The sequence below is a fragment of the Garra rufa genome, chromosome 22, assembly GCF_049309525.1.
Source record: "Garra rufa chromosome 22, GarRuf1.0, whole genome shotgun sequence".
NCBI lineage: Eukaryota > Metazoa > Chordata > Actinopteri > Cypriniformes > Cyprinidae > Garra > Garra rufa.
Window position 1 is genome coordinate 6,469,555 of NC_133382.1, and position 17,007 is coordinate 6,486,561.

Genomic DNA, 17,007 nt, shown 5'->3' on the forward strand with positions numbered 1-17,007 from the left:
AGAATTCAGTGATATAAATTCACAATTACAAGAAATAAAACAATCCAGATTTATTTATATATCATAATTCTATTTTTTTATGCAATTTTAACTTTTTTTCTCAGAATTGCGAGATATGAACTCACAATTCTGACTTTTTTTTTTTTTTTTTTTTTTTACCAGGATTGCGATATAAAAGTCAGAATTGCGAGATATAAACGCATAATTCTGACTTCTTTTTTCTCACAATTCAGTGATATAAACACAATTGCAAGAAATAAAATGCAATTTAGATTTTTTTTCTCTCGCAATTGTGAGTTTATATCTCGGAAATCTGACTTTTTTTTTTTTTTAGAATTGTGAGAAATAAACTCCAAATATATATAAAAAGTCAAATTTTAAGGAGAAAAAAAGACTATGTTCTCAGAATTGCAAGTTTATATCTCAAAATTCTGACTTAATATTAATATCCTGACTTAAAAAGTCACAATTGTGAGACGTAAATTTGTGATGCTGAGAAACTGTAACTCACGATTGCGAATTTATATCACACAATTCTGAGAAAAAAAAGTCAGATTTGTGAGTTTATATCTCGGAGTTGTGACTATAACTCGTAATGTAAATGAAAACAAAATATACAGTGCCTTGCGAAATTATTCATACCCCTTCATTTTTTCACATTTTGTTGTTGCTGCCTACTTTAAATTATTTTTTTCCCCACATCAATCTACACTCCCTACTCCATAATGGCAATGCAAAAAATAGGTTTTTAACATTTGTGCAAATTTATTAAAAATAAAAAACTGAAAGGTCCCGTTGCATAAGTATTCATACCCTTTTCTGGGACACTCGAAATTTAGCTCAGGTGCATTCATATTGCTTCTAGATGTTACTTCACTTCGAGTGGAGTTAAACTGTGGCAAATTCATTTGAATGAGTCTGATTTAGAAAGACACACACCTCTCAAAAAAGGTCTAACAGCTGAAAATGCATATCAGAGCAAAAACCAAGTCCTGAGGTCAAGATAACTGCCTGTAGAGCTCAGTGACAGACTTGTGTTAAGGCAATGATCTAGAGAAGAGTTCAGAAAAAAATCTGCTGCATTGAAGGTTCACAGAAGCATGTAGCCTCCATTATCCATAATGGAAGATGATTGGAACAACTAGGACTCTAGAAAATGTCTGCCAGCCCCCATCCAAGCTGACAGAGCTTGAGAGGTGAAAAGGTGAGGCAAAGAATGGCAGATAATTGCCAAATGCAGATGTGCAAAGCTTGTCACATCATACTCAAAAAGACTTGAGGCTGTAAAGGTGCTTCAACTATGTACTGAGTTAAGGGTATGAATACTTATGCAATGTACTTATTTCAGTGTTTTATTTTTAATACATTTGTAAAATTTGCAAATCTGGTTTTTGCTTTGTCATTATTATGGTGTATGGAGTGTAAATTGATGTGGGGAAAAACTAATTTACAGCAGTTTAGCATAACGCTGCAACAAAACAAAATGTGAAAAAAAATGAAGGGGTATGAATACTTTTGCAAGGCACTGTACATTTTTTGGTGAACTATCCCTTTTAAGTCAGTTCTTTCTTCCGAAGTATAAAAACAAAAGCGTCATGACATTTGCTTAATATCCTTTATTTCCAAATTCACATGTACATCAACAAGAATCATTGTAAACCAGTTATTAATAAAACGCACGAACAATATTGACAACCACAGTTCCCAAGCTAAAATTTACAACTGCAAAAATGGTGCATGGAGTCAATGACAACAAGATGGCAAAACTGCACCTGGAACCATGTCGCAGGTGTGCTCTAGAGTGAGACATTTAAACCAAAGGACCTTTCTTTCCCTCTTCCCGTCCGCTAAACACTCACCTCCCCCCTCAACACAACATCACAATCGTAACAAACAGCTTATCCAATATCCAAGCTTTTCTAGTCAGAAAACGTTCAGAAACTTGTTGCCAATTCATGTAAAAACTCAGCATGCAGATTAAAATGTCGCGGGCATGGTTTCTGAACTTTTCTGCTCTTTTTTTTTTTTTTTTTTGAAGTCTCTTCGTCCTCATATAAACATACAGTCATAAACATACAATTAAACATACATTAAATATCTAATGGTAGTTACACGGCTCCATCTCCAACACAAAGAAACAGGGGGCGCCGTCTGAGTAGTGCTCTTTTTCCACTACTATCTACATAGATTCCTAATAAGCATATCAGCGAGTATGGGATATACGCAAGTAGGCGTGTAAGAGGCAACGCTGCTCACATGAAATGCATGCAAGGAGCAAAGATAGTGTGGAGTGGTTCCAAGCTCATTAAACATTCTGCGGTAGTGCAGGGGACAGAATTGAAGCCATATGATTGGCTGAGGTCATTACATCATCATTCAGTCAAATAGAATACCATTTACAGCTAGAAAGTGGAAGCGGATGATGTGGTCAGATCAAAGTTTCACAGCATGCTTGTGCTCCAGTGACGCTTTTTGAGAAGAATACAATACTCTTGATATTGTAAATGTAGTGGGCGAATTTATAATACAGTGTGTGCCTGAAGAACAACAGTTTGGCAATTCATCTCATGAATTATTTCTCAGCTAATACTGGAAGTGATAGCGAGAAACGAGAGGAACTGTTGGCAGTATTATGGAGAAAGTTTACAGGTGCACTAAATATATCTCACATGCAACCTGTCATTAATAAAACGATTTTTAAAACACTTTACGATAACATTAGTCAATGCATTTTAACTCAAACAAAGTTACAGCATTTTTTTATCTAGGTTAGTATATTTACTATTGTTCCTTGTTAGTAATTAAATGTTTAAAATGCATTAGTATATCTAGTTTATCGAGATTAATCAATGCTGTAAAAGAATTGTTCAGTATTTCAATGCATTAACTCGTGCTGACAAACTGTAAAGTGTTACCAATACAATTTTTGTTTTATGCTTATGTTAAAAAAACATAAATGCAAGTTAAATGTTCTGTTAGTTGCCAGGAACACCAAAGAAAAACAGAAGAGGCATTTTCAATGAAGCACTGATTTAAATCAATCATTTAAGACTGCCAGTAGGCACAAAAAAAAAGTGTTTTCATATTATTAACATCCCATATTCATCCAGAGAATAATACTGCGAGAGACGTTTCCTTATGAAGCACTCTGAATCTCATTATCATTTCAGACATTGAGTGTAATCTCAGACCAACAGAACTAAAGAACGCTAAACAGCTTTCAGCTTTTGACACAAAGCTGTTACGCACCTGTTTTGCTTCACATAAGCCTTGCGAATCATTTCAAAGATGGACCGTGGGGTTTTACGTTTCTTTCTCGAAGTCAAGATACAACGCTCTAATTTTAATTTAAGCACTGCTAAGCGACTTACTCATAATCTCGATCTAAATTTGACCTGATTTAAAAATGAGAACAATCCTCTCTGAAAATGGGTTCTGTCCTAAATCCAGTAGTCACCAAAAAAAAAAAAAAAAAAGAGGCATGTCTAAGGAAATATATAATGGTCAACAAAAGCCATACAAAAAAAACATACATGGATGTCATTTTTTGCTACTAAATATTAGTCAAGGGAGGGAGGTTGGAGGAAATTTCCAATTGTTAAATTCCCACCTTGGACACGAGGCAAATTCATACATGATTCACAGTTCAAACAGCTTTGTTGGCCTATAACAAATCTTAAGTATTACAAAAAAAAAAAAAAGTTACTTGGCATTGTTTTCTGGGCCACAAAATGACTTTCAGAGAGAGGTTAGAATACCATCAGGTATGTGGAAGAGAATGGGAGGGGGTGTGGTTTTGCTGGCGGTATGGTCCAATCACAAGCCCTGCTTGGCCAGCGATGCAGACACCTGGTCAGCGAGGGTGGAAAGCTGCGGTGGGTCTGCCATGTTGATGCTGCCAGAAGAGGAGACAGTGCTTAGACCGTGTGGCGACTCCTCCAGAGACACGATTTCTGCGCCATGGTCGGTTCGCGCTTTGGCCTGCTCGCGGAACAGCAGTTTGTGCGACTCAATCTGGGAAAGGGAAATAGATATGAGCTAATGACTGCGAGTGAAACCTCTGAGATAAAAATGGAGAGCAGCCAGCATTGGTTTATGTTGGATCAGAGCAGACCTGAGATTCTTGGATGGAGATTAAAACTGAATTCTCGACTGAAAATCTAATGTAACGGTGCTTTTTCCATAAACCCCTTAAAAAGTATTTAAGTTTGTAATACTGAATGATCCTAGATGAGTACACTATTAGTCAAAGGTTTTTAAACAGTAAGGTTTTAAATGTTTTTTTTTATTTTTATTTTTACTATTTGAAATAACTTATTTCTATTTGAATACATTTTAAAATGTAATTTATTTCTGTGATTTCAAAGCTGAATTTTTAGCAGCATTACTCCATTCACATGATCCTTCAGAAATCTAATATTCTGATTTGCTGCTCGAAAAACATTATTATTATTATTGTTGTTTTTTCAGGTTTCTTTGGTGAATAGAAAGTTCAGAAGAACAGCATTTATCTGAAATAGAATTCTTTTGTAACATTATAAATGTATTTATCATCATTTTTGATCACTATAAAGCATCCTTGCTAAATAAAAGTATTCATTTCAGTGAACAGTTCCTTAGAGAACCATTTTGAAGAACATTTAAATAATCTAAAGAACCAAGAACCTTTTTCCGACTTTTTCTGCATTTGAAAGGTTCCATGGATGTTTAAGATTTTTCACAGAATCATTGATGCCAATAAAGAACCTTTATTTTTAAGAGTGTAGTGTATAATGTTACAAAAGCTTGTATTTCAAATAAATGCTGGTCTTTAGATCTTTCTATTCATCAAAAAATCTTGAAAAGAAATGTACTCAACTGTTTTAAATATTGATAAAAACAGCAAATCAGCATATTTGAATGATTTCTGAGGAATCACGTGAGACTGAAGAGTGGAGTAATGATACTGAAAATTTTGCTTTGATCACAAACATAAATTACATTTTAAAATATTACAAATAGAAAGCAGTTATTTTAAATAATAAAAATATCTCACAATGTTACCGCTTTTGCTGTATTTTGAATCAAATAAATGCAGGCTTGGTGAGCAGAAGAGTATTATTTAGAAAAACGTTTAAAATCTTACTGTTAAAAACTGGTAGTGTATATTTGGTTTAAGAGCCAGAGTAAGTGTTGAGTACACTCAAAATCGATGATCAATGGACAAATAATTCATTAAATTATCAAACAATAAAAAGGTGTAAGATGGTGTTAAAAGGGAAAAAGAAGCAGACAAAAAATTATTTTTGAATTTTTTTTAACAAGCTGACTATTTTTTTTATCAATTGCTCTTTTGTGTTGTTGATTTCCTGTCACTCTGTGCCAGAAGATGGCACCCAAGATGCATTTTACAAGATTACAATTCTAAGCAATATGCAATTTATCTATCTACACTAGAGTCAGATATATACATATTTTGTAATATTGCCAAATCTGGTAATATTACAAATAATGTTTACCAAATCATACCAGGAAACAACATGAAAATACACTACCATTCAAAGGTTTTTGAGCAGTAAGATTTTTAATGTTTTTTAAAGAAGTCTCTTCTGCTCACCAAGCCTGCATTTATTAATTTAAAGTACAGCAAAAACAGTACATTGTTGAAATATTTTTGCTATTTAAAACATTTTCTATTTGAGTATATTTTAAAATGTAATTTATTCCTGTGATTTCAAAGCTGAACTTTTAGCATAATTTCTCCAGTCACATGATCCTTCAGAAATCGTTCTAATATTATGATGCGCTCTTCAAAAAACATTTAGTATTATCATGTTTTTTTCTTTGATGAATAGAACGTTCAGATCAGCATTTATTTGAAATAGAAATCATTTGTAACATTAGAAATGTCTTTATGATCACTTTTGATCAATATAAAGCATCCTTGCTAAATAAAAGTACACATTTCTTTAATTTATTTCCCTAATAAATAAATACTGACTGACTCCAAGATTTGAATGGTATGCAGTGAAGTCATAGAAGAACTATTTTTGGTTCCCTAAAGAACCTTTTAGTGAACAGTTCCCTAAAGAACCATTTTGAAGAACATTTCAACAATCTAAAGAACCTTTTTCAACTACAAAGAACCTTTTCTGCATTTGAAAGGTTCCATGGATGTTTAACCATTGATGCCAATAAAGAACCTTTATTTTTAAGAGTGTAGTGTAAAGTAACAAAAGCTTTGTATTTCAAATAAATGCTGGTCTTTGGATCTTTCTATTCATCAAAGAATCCTGCTGAAATGTACTCTACTGTTTTAAATACACTGTAAAAAACTATTTGTTGAGTCAACTTAAAATAATTTGTTAAATCTAAAGAACCTTTTTCAACTACAAAGAACCTTTTCTGCATTTGAAAGTTTCCATGGATGTTTAACCATTGATGCCAATAAAGAACCTTTACTTTTAAGAGTGTAGTGTATGATGTTACAAAAGCTTTGTATTTCAAATAAATGCTGGTCTTTGGATCTTTCTATTCATCAAAGAATCCTGCAGAAATGTACTCTCCTGTTTTATATTGATAATAATAATAAAAGTTTCTTGAACAGCAAATCAGCATATTAGAATGATTTCTGAAGGGTCATGTGACACTAAAGACTGGAGTAATGATGCTTGAAAATTCAGCTTTGATCACAGCAATAAATTACATTTTAAAATAAATTACTTTAAATAGTAAAAATATTTCAAAATTGTACAGTTTTTGCTGTACTTTGACCCAAATAAATGCAGGCTTGGTGAGCAGAAATTACAAATCTAACAGTTCCAAAACTTTTGACTGGTAGTGTATGTGATGTGATTAATCCGCTGGGGAAAGAAGGATCCTATCTATTAGTTAAAACAGTAGTTCTACCCTGTTGTGTCTCAAAATATATGACAGTAATGAGCTAGACAGTTTGATGTGGATCTCTCCCCCTCTTTGAATACTTACTGGAGTCCTCAATCTTTATCTGGGGGTTGCTGAGGAGGATGGGCTCTGGGGACATACTGGCAGATGAGAGGGTGGGGGTATCAGAGGGGTCTGGGGTGAGGAAGCCCTCATCTGCCCCTCTCCCCTTCTCTCTCTAGAAACGCACCCCAGGGTGGCCAATGGGTGGTGAAATGAACACCATGGTCAACCAAAACAGAAAGAAACACAAAATGATATGGGTTCAACAGAAAGGAAAATGATGGCAACACAAAACTTAACTTAAAATAATAAATAATTATTCAAATTAAAATGAAGTATGTAATGCTTGTATCTTTTTAAAACCCCATTTTAATATGCAGAGACATTTCTGAAGTCAGAGTCATTCTGTAGCTCACGGAATCCAAACAAAGCACAATGAGATGAGATTTTAAAGAGTTGAAATGAGTTCAAGGGATTTGTTGAAAACCTGATCTTTCAAAGCACCAAATGATTCAAACCTAGAGAGCACCTGAGACAGATTTACACAGACATCTGGTTGTAAAATGATAAGGATTTATGAATGCTCTTATTTAATTTCAGGGCGGAGAGTGAATAATTGGAGCATCAGTGGAGGACGTGTGGTCTTACCCTCCTGCTGCCGCCTCCAGGTACGTGTTTAATGTTGTCCATAGATCCGACCTTTGACTGAGCCTTGAATTCAAGCTTCTCAGATCTGATCTCAATGTTTCCTCCACCTTGGAAAAGCAGGTGAAATTCCTCATGATTTAACCAAATTACATGCATTGTTTATTTACATGCATTCAAAACTCGAAGTAAATCAAGTCCAAGGATTAAGCTGTGGTTGTCTTAGGTATCCAAAATTGTGCAGGATTACCTGGTTTGTGGCGAATGTTGTCTTTCGAGCCACACTTCGCCTGCACATTGGTCAGGTCAATCTTTTTGTGGAGGATTTGGACCTTTTCAGAACAAAAAAAAAAAGCAAAAAAAAGTTTATTATGTTTCCAGGTAAATCTGTTTAAAACTTTCTAAACACACTTTCACAGACTTACACAAGGAAGATAAAAAACTATTAGTTTAGTTTAGGGACCAATTCTCAGTATTAACTAGTTATTTATAAACATGCATGTTACTAGCATATTGGCTGTTTATTTTTACTGATAAAGCACAAAGATAAAGCACATATTAGATCCCTTAATCCACCCTATACCTAAACTTAACACCTTACTATTAAGGCGACATTGCAGGCGAATAGGGTAAAAAAAATAACTAATAGTTATCACTTTACATTACATTGATAATTGCAAACTTTTGTCAAATGTTTTAATATGCAAATGAGGCATATTTAATGAAATGCATGCTAATTTGCATACATTTCTAGTACAAAAATCTAAATGGATGAAATAAGTTTTAAAATTATTGTTTAATTTTTGTTGACATATTAGAGTCAAAAGTTTTTATAGAAGGAATTTTGAGTATCTAATTTTATCATTCCATAATTCAGAAAATGATATATTTTTTTTTACAGTTTTTTTGGGGGGAAATAAAATGTCTAAAATCAAGAAAATTATATACAGTGCCTTGCACTTATTCATACCCTTTCATTTTTTTTCACAGTTTGTTATGTTGCCTTATGTTAAAGTACTTTAAATTACTTTTTTCCCACATCAATCTACACTCCCTACTCATAATGGCAAAGCAAAAAATAGGTTTTTAACATTTGTGCAAATTTATTAAAAATAAAAAACTGAAAAGATCCCGTTGCATAAGTATTCATACCCTTTTCTGGGACACTCGAAATTTAGCTCAGGAGCATTCATATTGCTTCTAGATGTTACTACACTTCGAGTGGAGTTAAACTGTGGCAAATTCATTTGAATGAGTCTGATTTAGAAAGGCACACACCTCTCAGAAAAGGTCTAACAGCTGAAAATGCATATCAGAGCAAAAGTCCTGAGGTCAAGATAACTGCCTGTAGAGCTCAGTGACAGACTTGTGTTAAGGCAATGATCTAGAGAAGAGTTCAGAAAAAAATCTGCTGCATTGAAGGTTCACAGAAGCATGTAGCCTCCATTATCCATAATGGAAGACGAGTGGAACAACTAGGACTCTAGAAAATGTCTGCCAGCCCCCATCCAAGCTGACAGAGCTTGAGAGGTGAAAAGGTGAGGCAAAGAATGGCAGATAATTGCCAAATGCAGATGTGCAAAGCTTGTCACACCATACCCAAAAAGGCTTGAGGCTGTAAAGGTGCTTCAACTATGTACTGAGTTAAGGGTATGAATACTTATGCAATGTACTTATTTCAGTGTTTTATTTTTAATAAATTTGTAAAATTTGCAAATCTGGGTTTTGCTTTGTCATTATTATGGTGTATGGAGTGTAAACTGATGTGGGGAAAAACTAATTTGAAGCAGTTTAACATAATGATGCAACAAAACAAAATGTGAAAAAAATGAATACTTTTGCAAGGCACTGTATGAACAGATCCCTCTGTAAAAACCTTCAGGATATAGACAGGAATAAAAATGTAACGTTTGGTGTTTGTAAGTGCTGCTGAAGTGGAGATTTATGGCTCAGCGTTGAAGAAAAAAATTATTTTGAAAAAATGACCTTTAAAAATATGTATTGTAATTAAAATCTATTGACACAAATAGATAAAGTGCTATAAAATAAACAACAGTGTCTTTTGGATGTTTTCTTTCCACTAATCTGAAAAAACACTTTATGAAAAACCAAAAAGCCTGAAATCTCAAACTTGACAGGTGCATGAAAAAACTCTGTTTTTGCCTGCAGTGTCTTCCCTTAATAAGCAGCCAATTAGGAGTTTGTTGAGGCAACAACTAGTTAATAGTTAATAGTGAGAATTGGTCCCTAAATTAAAGTGTGACCAAATGGCATACAGTTGCAAAAGTGCAACTGGTCAGTAAACTCAGTTGCTTGAACGCAAAACACCCTCTTGGTGGTTTAGTCGTCTCTGAGAATATCATTTTTAAAACCAATTTGTATTTATAGCGATTTAATCTAACCTCAAAGGATCATAAACCATAACCCTTTAATTATTTTCAGTGGTTTTCGGTCTACTAAGCAAGTTTGTTCTTCAGTGTAGACTATAGATTGAGGATACAACATGAGAACGGTACAATTGTGTACCATCCCTGCTTCCAAAAATAGAAGCAATGACCTCATAGCCACAGCTGCTGGGTTTTTTTCTGTACAAAAAGGCCTCAGTGTCTTTAGGGTGAGGTCAGCTCTCAGCTCTAGCCAATTGCTCACCACAAAAGAACACTCGGCTGACCAGAGAGGTACAACAAGACCCCTCTGTGCTAAAGAGCTGATGTCCTTCAACAGCAGAGGAGAGCGACTCATCTTGAGTGCATAAGGATCTCTATGGATCACTCGCTGGTACTTTTAATGAGTGTACTGACTGGCCTTAATGACAGGCCGGTTGGTATTAAGAGTTTGGATTTTAGCGGTGGTCTGGTCATCTGCTTTTGTAAGAAGACTTTCCTAAAAATCAAAGTCAAAATTGGTCTTATAATTATATGGTAAATTGAAGTATGGGAGGTTTCTGTTTTGAGCAAAAATGTAATTGCTCCTACCCTGGACCACAAAATAAAATAATTTTACATTAATTATATTAAGTAAAGATTATGTTCCATGAAGATATTTTGTAAAATTCCTACCATAAATATATCAAAACTTAATTTTTGATTAGTAATATGCCTTGTTAAGAACTTCATTTCGACAACTTTAAAGGCGACTTTCTCAGTATATTTTGCACCATCAGATTCCAGATTTTCAAATAGTTGTATCTCGGCCAAATATTATACCTCAAGTTTCTTTATTAGATTTTATGCATGGAATATCAACTCAACAAATTACAACATTCATTTTATGATTTATCCTTTCATGTTATTACTATTTATCTCGGCCAAATATTGTCCTGGAAAATAATGGAAAGCTTATTTAATCAGCTTTCAGATGATGTATAAATCTCAATAAAAAAATAAATCTCATCTCAAAAAATGTACCCTTATGACGGGTTTTGTGGTCCAGGGTCACATAAAGATTCACAATGAATTATTAATATTTTTTCCCAAATTCAATTATGTTTTTTTGTTTTAATGTTTTTGGATTCTGTTTTTTACATTAAAATTTTTTCCAGACTCTTTATTGGCTACATTAAAAACATTAATCAGAAAGCGAATTGATTTAAATCGTGAAGCTTAATTAAAACATAATTTACCAGCCATTTGTTAAAAGTTTTAACAAAATTTTAATTTTGAAGGCCCTATGGAATACGTTTTATTTTGTCTCAAATTCACTTTTATTTTTTACCAAATTCTGTTTTCCATTCATTTTCTAGATTCCATTTGAATAATTTCATTAAAGTTTAATAATCAAAAGCATTCATTGATTTAATAAAAAAAATAATTATTTTATTTCTTTCTTTTTCAGAAATACTGTGTTGTTTATTTACATTTTACATTACATCTGGTAAATAAATTCTGGTAAATAATTTTTCTGGTAATTCAAAACTCAAATAGCAAATTCCATGACATTCCTTGTTATACAGTAAATTCCATTTTTATGCCTGGATTCCGTGATTCCGTCCACTTTTTCCACATATTTTATTTATTTTTACAATAATCATGTTAATGCTTTATTTGATGTGTCCTTGTTACATTACAGGTTTACATATTTGGTATAGTAATAACAGTAAGTAATGTATAATTACAAGCAACTAATATGAAACCTAATGAAACCATTTTGTTTTGTTTTTTTTTTATTAGGAGTGCAAAACATACAACATGGTGAACACAAAACACAAAAACAGCAAAAAACAAAAACAGCAATGCTAATAACATCAATGCAAAAAATTAGTAGTAGTTTTTAAGTATTAGCATGTATATTTATTATTATTATTATTAATAATTATTAATAATTTTCCATATTGCGGAAATCATAGGGTGAAAGAAAATATGAAAAGCTAACAAAAATGCAAATTAAGGCTAAAAAGTTTACTAAACCACCACAAAAACACAAACTTTATCAAATGTAGAGGGTGAGTGATCATATAATCCTAGCTAAGAAACCAGAAACCAGAATCAGTATTTACCTGGCATTAATATATAACAGAAATACACAGTATATTGACACTATACCCATTTGATTGTGAAATTTAAGTTGTCTTTTTACATTTAGATTAAGTGAGCAATAGATTATAACATTTAGATAGTTAGTTTTTAAAATACTAATACATTTAATCTTTAAACATCTTTAATTTTCCATTTTGTATATATTGCATTATGATGTTACGATGCCAAAATGGCACTGATTTTATATTTTTGCTTCATTAAGACAAATGTGATTTATTGGTTATTGGCCATAACTGGCTTATTAGTATCAGTGCATCCCTACCATTGAAGTCTCTTTAGTATGATTTCTGGTTTAACATCAACAAACGGGTCCCTGTTTACTCACTTTTCCACCTCCGGGTACATGTTTGATATTATCTTTGGAACCACATCTAGCCTGCACGCTAGTTAAGTCCAACTTCTGATCAAGAATTTGAACCTGTAAGAGTGAATAGTTTGGAGAAGAGAAGGAGTTATCTGTATTTTTTTTTAACTCAGGACCAGAGAGGAACCCAGAGAGCCACCAGATGAAAGTCATCATTAGGAAAGACTTTTTAGACCATGAAAGTAACCTAGAGAGGGTAGATGGAACGGGTGTCCAAATTGCTAATCCCAAGGTTTCCACAAATGGTCATAACTTCAGGAAGAACCAAGACTGTAGGTGTTGAGTTCAACCTATAGTTACTCACATTGCCACCTCCTGGAACGTATTTGATATTGTCTTTGGAGCCACATTTTGACTGGACATTACTAAAGTCCACCTTCTGATTCAGTATTTTTACCTGGAAAATCAAGTTGGGAAGAGCAGGAGTTATCTTTCCAATTAACTGCCACTGAGAAAGAGTCATTAGTATGTGAATGTCTCCCACTCACTCTTGACTTTCAGTGTAGAACAACTGACTCAACAATTGTAAAAACCCTCTTTTACAGTTCATTATCAATACAAGAAGTTAGTGACACTAAGAGCTTTAACTTTTTTACAAGGTTTCCACAAATGGTCATAACTCCAGGAAGAACCAAGACAGAGGGTGTTGAGTTCATCCTATAGTTACTCACATTGCCACCTCCCGGCACATGTTTCATATTGTCTTTGGAGCCACACTTTGACTGGACAGAACTGAAGTCCACCTTCTGATCAAGAATTTTGACCTGAAAAAGTGCAGAGGTCAAGGAAAAGAAGAATTACCTTTTGGGGTGAAACCAAAACAGAAACCTACTGACAGAACCTCAAAAGTACTGTTTACTTAACATCTGATGTTACACAGTATTTGAACTTCATGAGGAACATCTGAGGAACATCTCAAGTCAGTAAGGGATGCTGGGAGTTTGATTAGTCTTGACTTCCATCTATCAGTAGTAAGGAATGAAAGAGTAATGGTAAATTTAGGAGTGAACCGGGTCTGGATGATTTTTTTTACCCCGACGTAACTTACATTGCCACCTCCGGGTGTATGTTTGATATTGTCTTTGGAGCCACACCTAGAAGGGACATTACTAAAGTCCAACATCTGATCAAAAACTTGCACCTGTTTAAAGCAAACGTTCTGAAGTTTTCATGAAGAAAAAATGGCAAAATGGTAAACGTTCCCTGATGCTCATGAAGCATAAAGACATATTCATAAGTGCTTTCCCAAAACAGATAGTTACCATTCTTGGGGAAGTGTAACCATTACAATACCTAGAGAGAGTATATTAGTCAATTCTCACCGTGCAGCTAATATTTGACAAACAGTGACAGTTTACTGATAATGCTGAGACAGCCAATGACAAATATAGTTTGGTGGTAATAAAGGAACATATTGTATGTGTTGGATTCATTCCAGAGTTACTCACATTTCCACCTCCTGGTACATGCTTGAGATTGGCTTTGGAGCCACACTTAGACTGAACACTACTGAAATCCACCTTCTGATCAAGAATTTGTACCTGTGAAAGGAAAACATTGGGAGAGTGAACTAATTTTAGATTAAATTACTTGTACAGCCAATCTGATTATACTTAAGGGGAGACACTGCAGGCAAAACATTTTTTTCATACACCTGTCAAGTTTAAGATTTTGGCCTTTTTGGTTTTCCATAAAGTGTTTTTTCACACTAGTGAAAAGAAAACATCCAAAAAACACTGTTAAGTGTTTCTTTTATACTATAGCACACTTTATCTATTTTTTTCAATATTTTTTTTCTCCTACATGGAGCCATAAATCTCCACTTCAATAGCACTTACACACACCAAACTTTGCAGTTTTATTCCAGTCTATATCCTGAAGGTTTTTACTGAGGGATTTGTTCATATGTAATTAGCTTGATTTTATACAACATTTTATTCCCCAAAAAAGTGTAAAAAATATATTGTTTTCTGTCTGTTCTAAGTTTATTGAGAATTATGGAGTGACAAAATGAGATACCCAAAATTCACTCTGTAAAAAAACATTTGACTCTAATATGTAAAAAAAAATTAAACAAGAATTTTAAAACTGACTTGCAAATTAACACATATTTCATTAAATAATGCCTCATTTTCATATTTAGACCTAACATTTTAGAAAACTTGTAATACACTTTTTTTTTTTTACAATAATCAATGTAATCAATCAACTAGATAAGTAAGGTGATAACTATTAGTTATTTTTTTTTACCCCATTCACCTGCAGTGTCTCGCCTTAAATCTTAAGAAGCTACCTGTTTGTTTAGGGCTTTTAAAAAAAAAACAATATTATATACTTTGAACTGCAAAACCCTAACTGCTAGGGATGTAACGGTATTATCAATATTGTGGTATCGCTATAGCAAAACTGTCTTAAAGGTTGTATCAGCGATTTCTAGCCTGAAACATAAAGTGTCAAATTCAGCTGACCTTTCTTCACGATCCGCTCGCTGCCTGCCCCATAAATTGTCTGTGAAAAAAACGTGTCTCTCTGGTCAGCCTAGGGTCCGAGATATGCCAAAAAAACAATCGGCACTACCAACCTTTCCACAGATAAACAAACAGTGTTCCAACCAATCAGCGTCAGGGGTTTGGTGTTGTGGACTTTCACTCCGCCTCCCTCACATCCCAGCACCAGTAGGAAAGTCCACAACACCAAACCCCTGACGCTGATTGGTTGGAACACTGTTTGTTTATCTGTGGAAAGGTTGTTTTTTTGGCATATCTCGGACCCTAGGCTGACCAGAGAGACGCGTTTTTTTCACAGACAATTTATGGGGCAGGCAGCGAGCGGATCGTGAAGAAAGGTCAGCTGAAATTGACACTTTATGTTTTAGGCTAGAAATCGCTGATACAACCTTTAATATTATCGTGGTCACATGACGATATGAAACTATAGGTCTTCCGGGCAAAAAGTGTAGTTTTTTAAAATATATAAAACTTCTAACTTAAAAGGTCTTTAAAGTTGTGTTTTGGGCCATTATGCTTTGGCACATTATCTGTCAGATGAAACAAAAACGAAAGCACAGTATGGCTTAATCCCTTTATCAAGTCTGTTTTTGGCTTCTTTCAGATGATCAGCTCGTGATCCAGTGTTTTCCGTGCCTCAGAACAGCTCAGTTGCACTGTAATGCAGTCAATGCAGTGCACTCATTTATTGGCTGTATTTAGTTTATGGCGTGTTTGGGAATGCAACGACCACCAGTTATGCTTTATTTTTGTGGCAGATGATTACAGCATGTCACTAGATTTGCAGTTAGATGTGTTTTTGTAAACCTGTTTTCACTGAAGCCTGAGTTTTCCGTCAAAATAAAAGCTAAAAAGTACAGTATAAATTGCAGACAGCTAGTAGTTTAAATGGGTAATGTTACAACGAGTCCAAAAATAATATACCTATGAAATAACTATTTTCATTAGTTTTTTTTTTTTTTTTTTTACAATATGTGACCCTGGACCACAAAACCAGTCATAAGGTAAAATTTTACAAAACTGAGATTTATACATCATATGAAAGCTCAATAAATAAGCTTTCTATTGATGCATAGTTTGTTAGGATAGGACAATATTTGACCGAGATACATCTATTTGAAAATCAGGAATCTGAGGGTGCAAAAATATCAAAATACTGAGAAAATCACCTTTAAAGTTGTCCAAATTAGGTTCTTAACAATGCATTTTACAAATCAAAAATTACATTTTGATATATTTACAGTAGGAATTTTACAAAAAATCTTCATGGAACATGATCTTTACTTAATTTCCTAATGATTTTTGGCATAAAAGAAAAATCAAAAATTTTGACCCATGCAATGTATTTTTGGCTATTGCTACAAATATACCCCAGCGACTTAAGACTGGTTTTGTGGTCCAGGGTCACATATATGGTTATTACTGCCATAGGAATAACAATAATATAAAATTGTTGTTAGTATTATTTTTATATTCTAATTTGTTTGGCTTCCTAAAACACTAGTGTGAATGTAATTTAGACTGAGACAGTATATCACAAATAAAAAGAGAGTTGAGTCCCCTTAGAAGTTCAGTCAATTCACTTTTTTCTGACTTAAGTTTTCGTAGTTAAGAACATGGGTTGGAGCTCTTAATTTTGAATTCTCAAAGTGAATGAAATAGAATAATTTACTTTAAAATGTACATTTTAATTTTTCCCAAGTCTTTATTTGTCTTTTTTTTTTTAAGTATCGCAATAAATATTGTATTGTGAATTTCAAGTTCATTTGGCGATATAATTGTATTGTGAGAATTTAGCATCATCCCTACTAACTGCAAACAGAGCATTAAAGTGAGCTCAAGATGAAATACCCGGCCGCCTCCAGGCTGGTGCTTTAAGTTGTCAGTGGAGCCGATTTTGGCTCGTACGTTCTTCAGATCAGGGAGGGGGGCAGCGGCCGACAGTGATGTGGGTGAACGGTTCTTCGGAGATTTAGGGGTCGAGCGAATCACTGCGACCTTCTTGATTTCATTTCCTGTGCTTGGAGGCTTG

The 17,007-nt window shown here is 33.9% G+C and overlaps 1 protein-coding gene across 1 annotated transcript in view; it reads right to left on the reverse strand.

Moving 5' to 3' along the window:
• Window positions 1–1,601: 1,601 nt before the first annotated feature.
• The window catches only part of LOC141298330 (uncharacterized), an 18,580-nt gene continuing 3,174 nt past the window's right edge, over window positions 1,602–17,007 (reverse strand). Inside the window, exons 3-10 of the mRNA XM_073828831.1 lie at window positions 16,827–17,003; window positions 13,917–14,009; window positions 13,517–13,609; window positions 13,140–13,232; window positions 12,430–12,522; window positions 7,820–7,901; window positions 7,573–7,679; window positions 1,602–4,014 (exon numbers count right to left, since the gene is read on the reverse strand). Coding sequence (XP_073684932.1) covers window positions 3,817–4,014; window positions 7,573–7,679; window positions 7,820–7,901; window positions 12,430–12,522; window positions 13,140–13,232; window positions 13,517–13,609; window positions 13,917–14,009; window positions 16,827–17,003 — 936 coding nt within the window. The 3' untranslated portion in view covers window positions 1,602–3,816. The remainder of the gene's footprint in view (window positions 4,015–7,572; window positions 7,680–7,819; window positions 7,902–12,429; window positions 12,523–13,139; window positions 13,233–13,516; window positions 13,610–13,916; window positions 14,010–16,826; window positions 17,004–17,007) is intronic.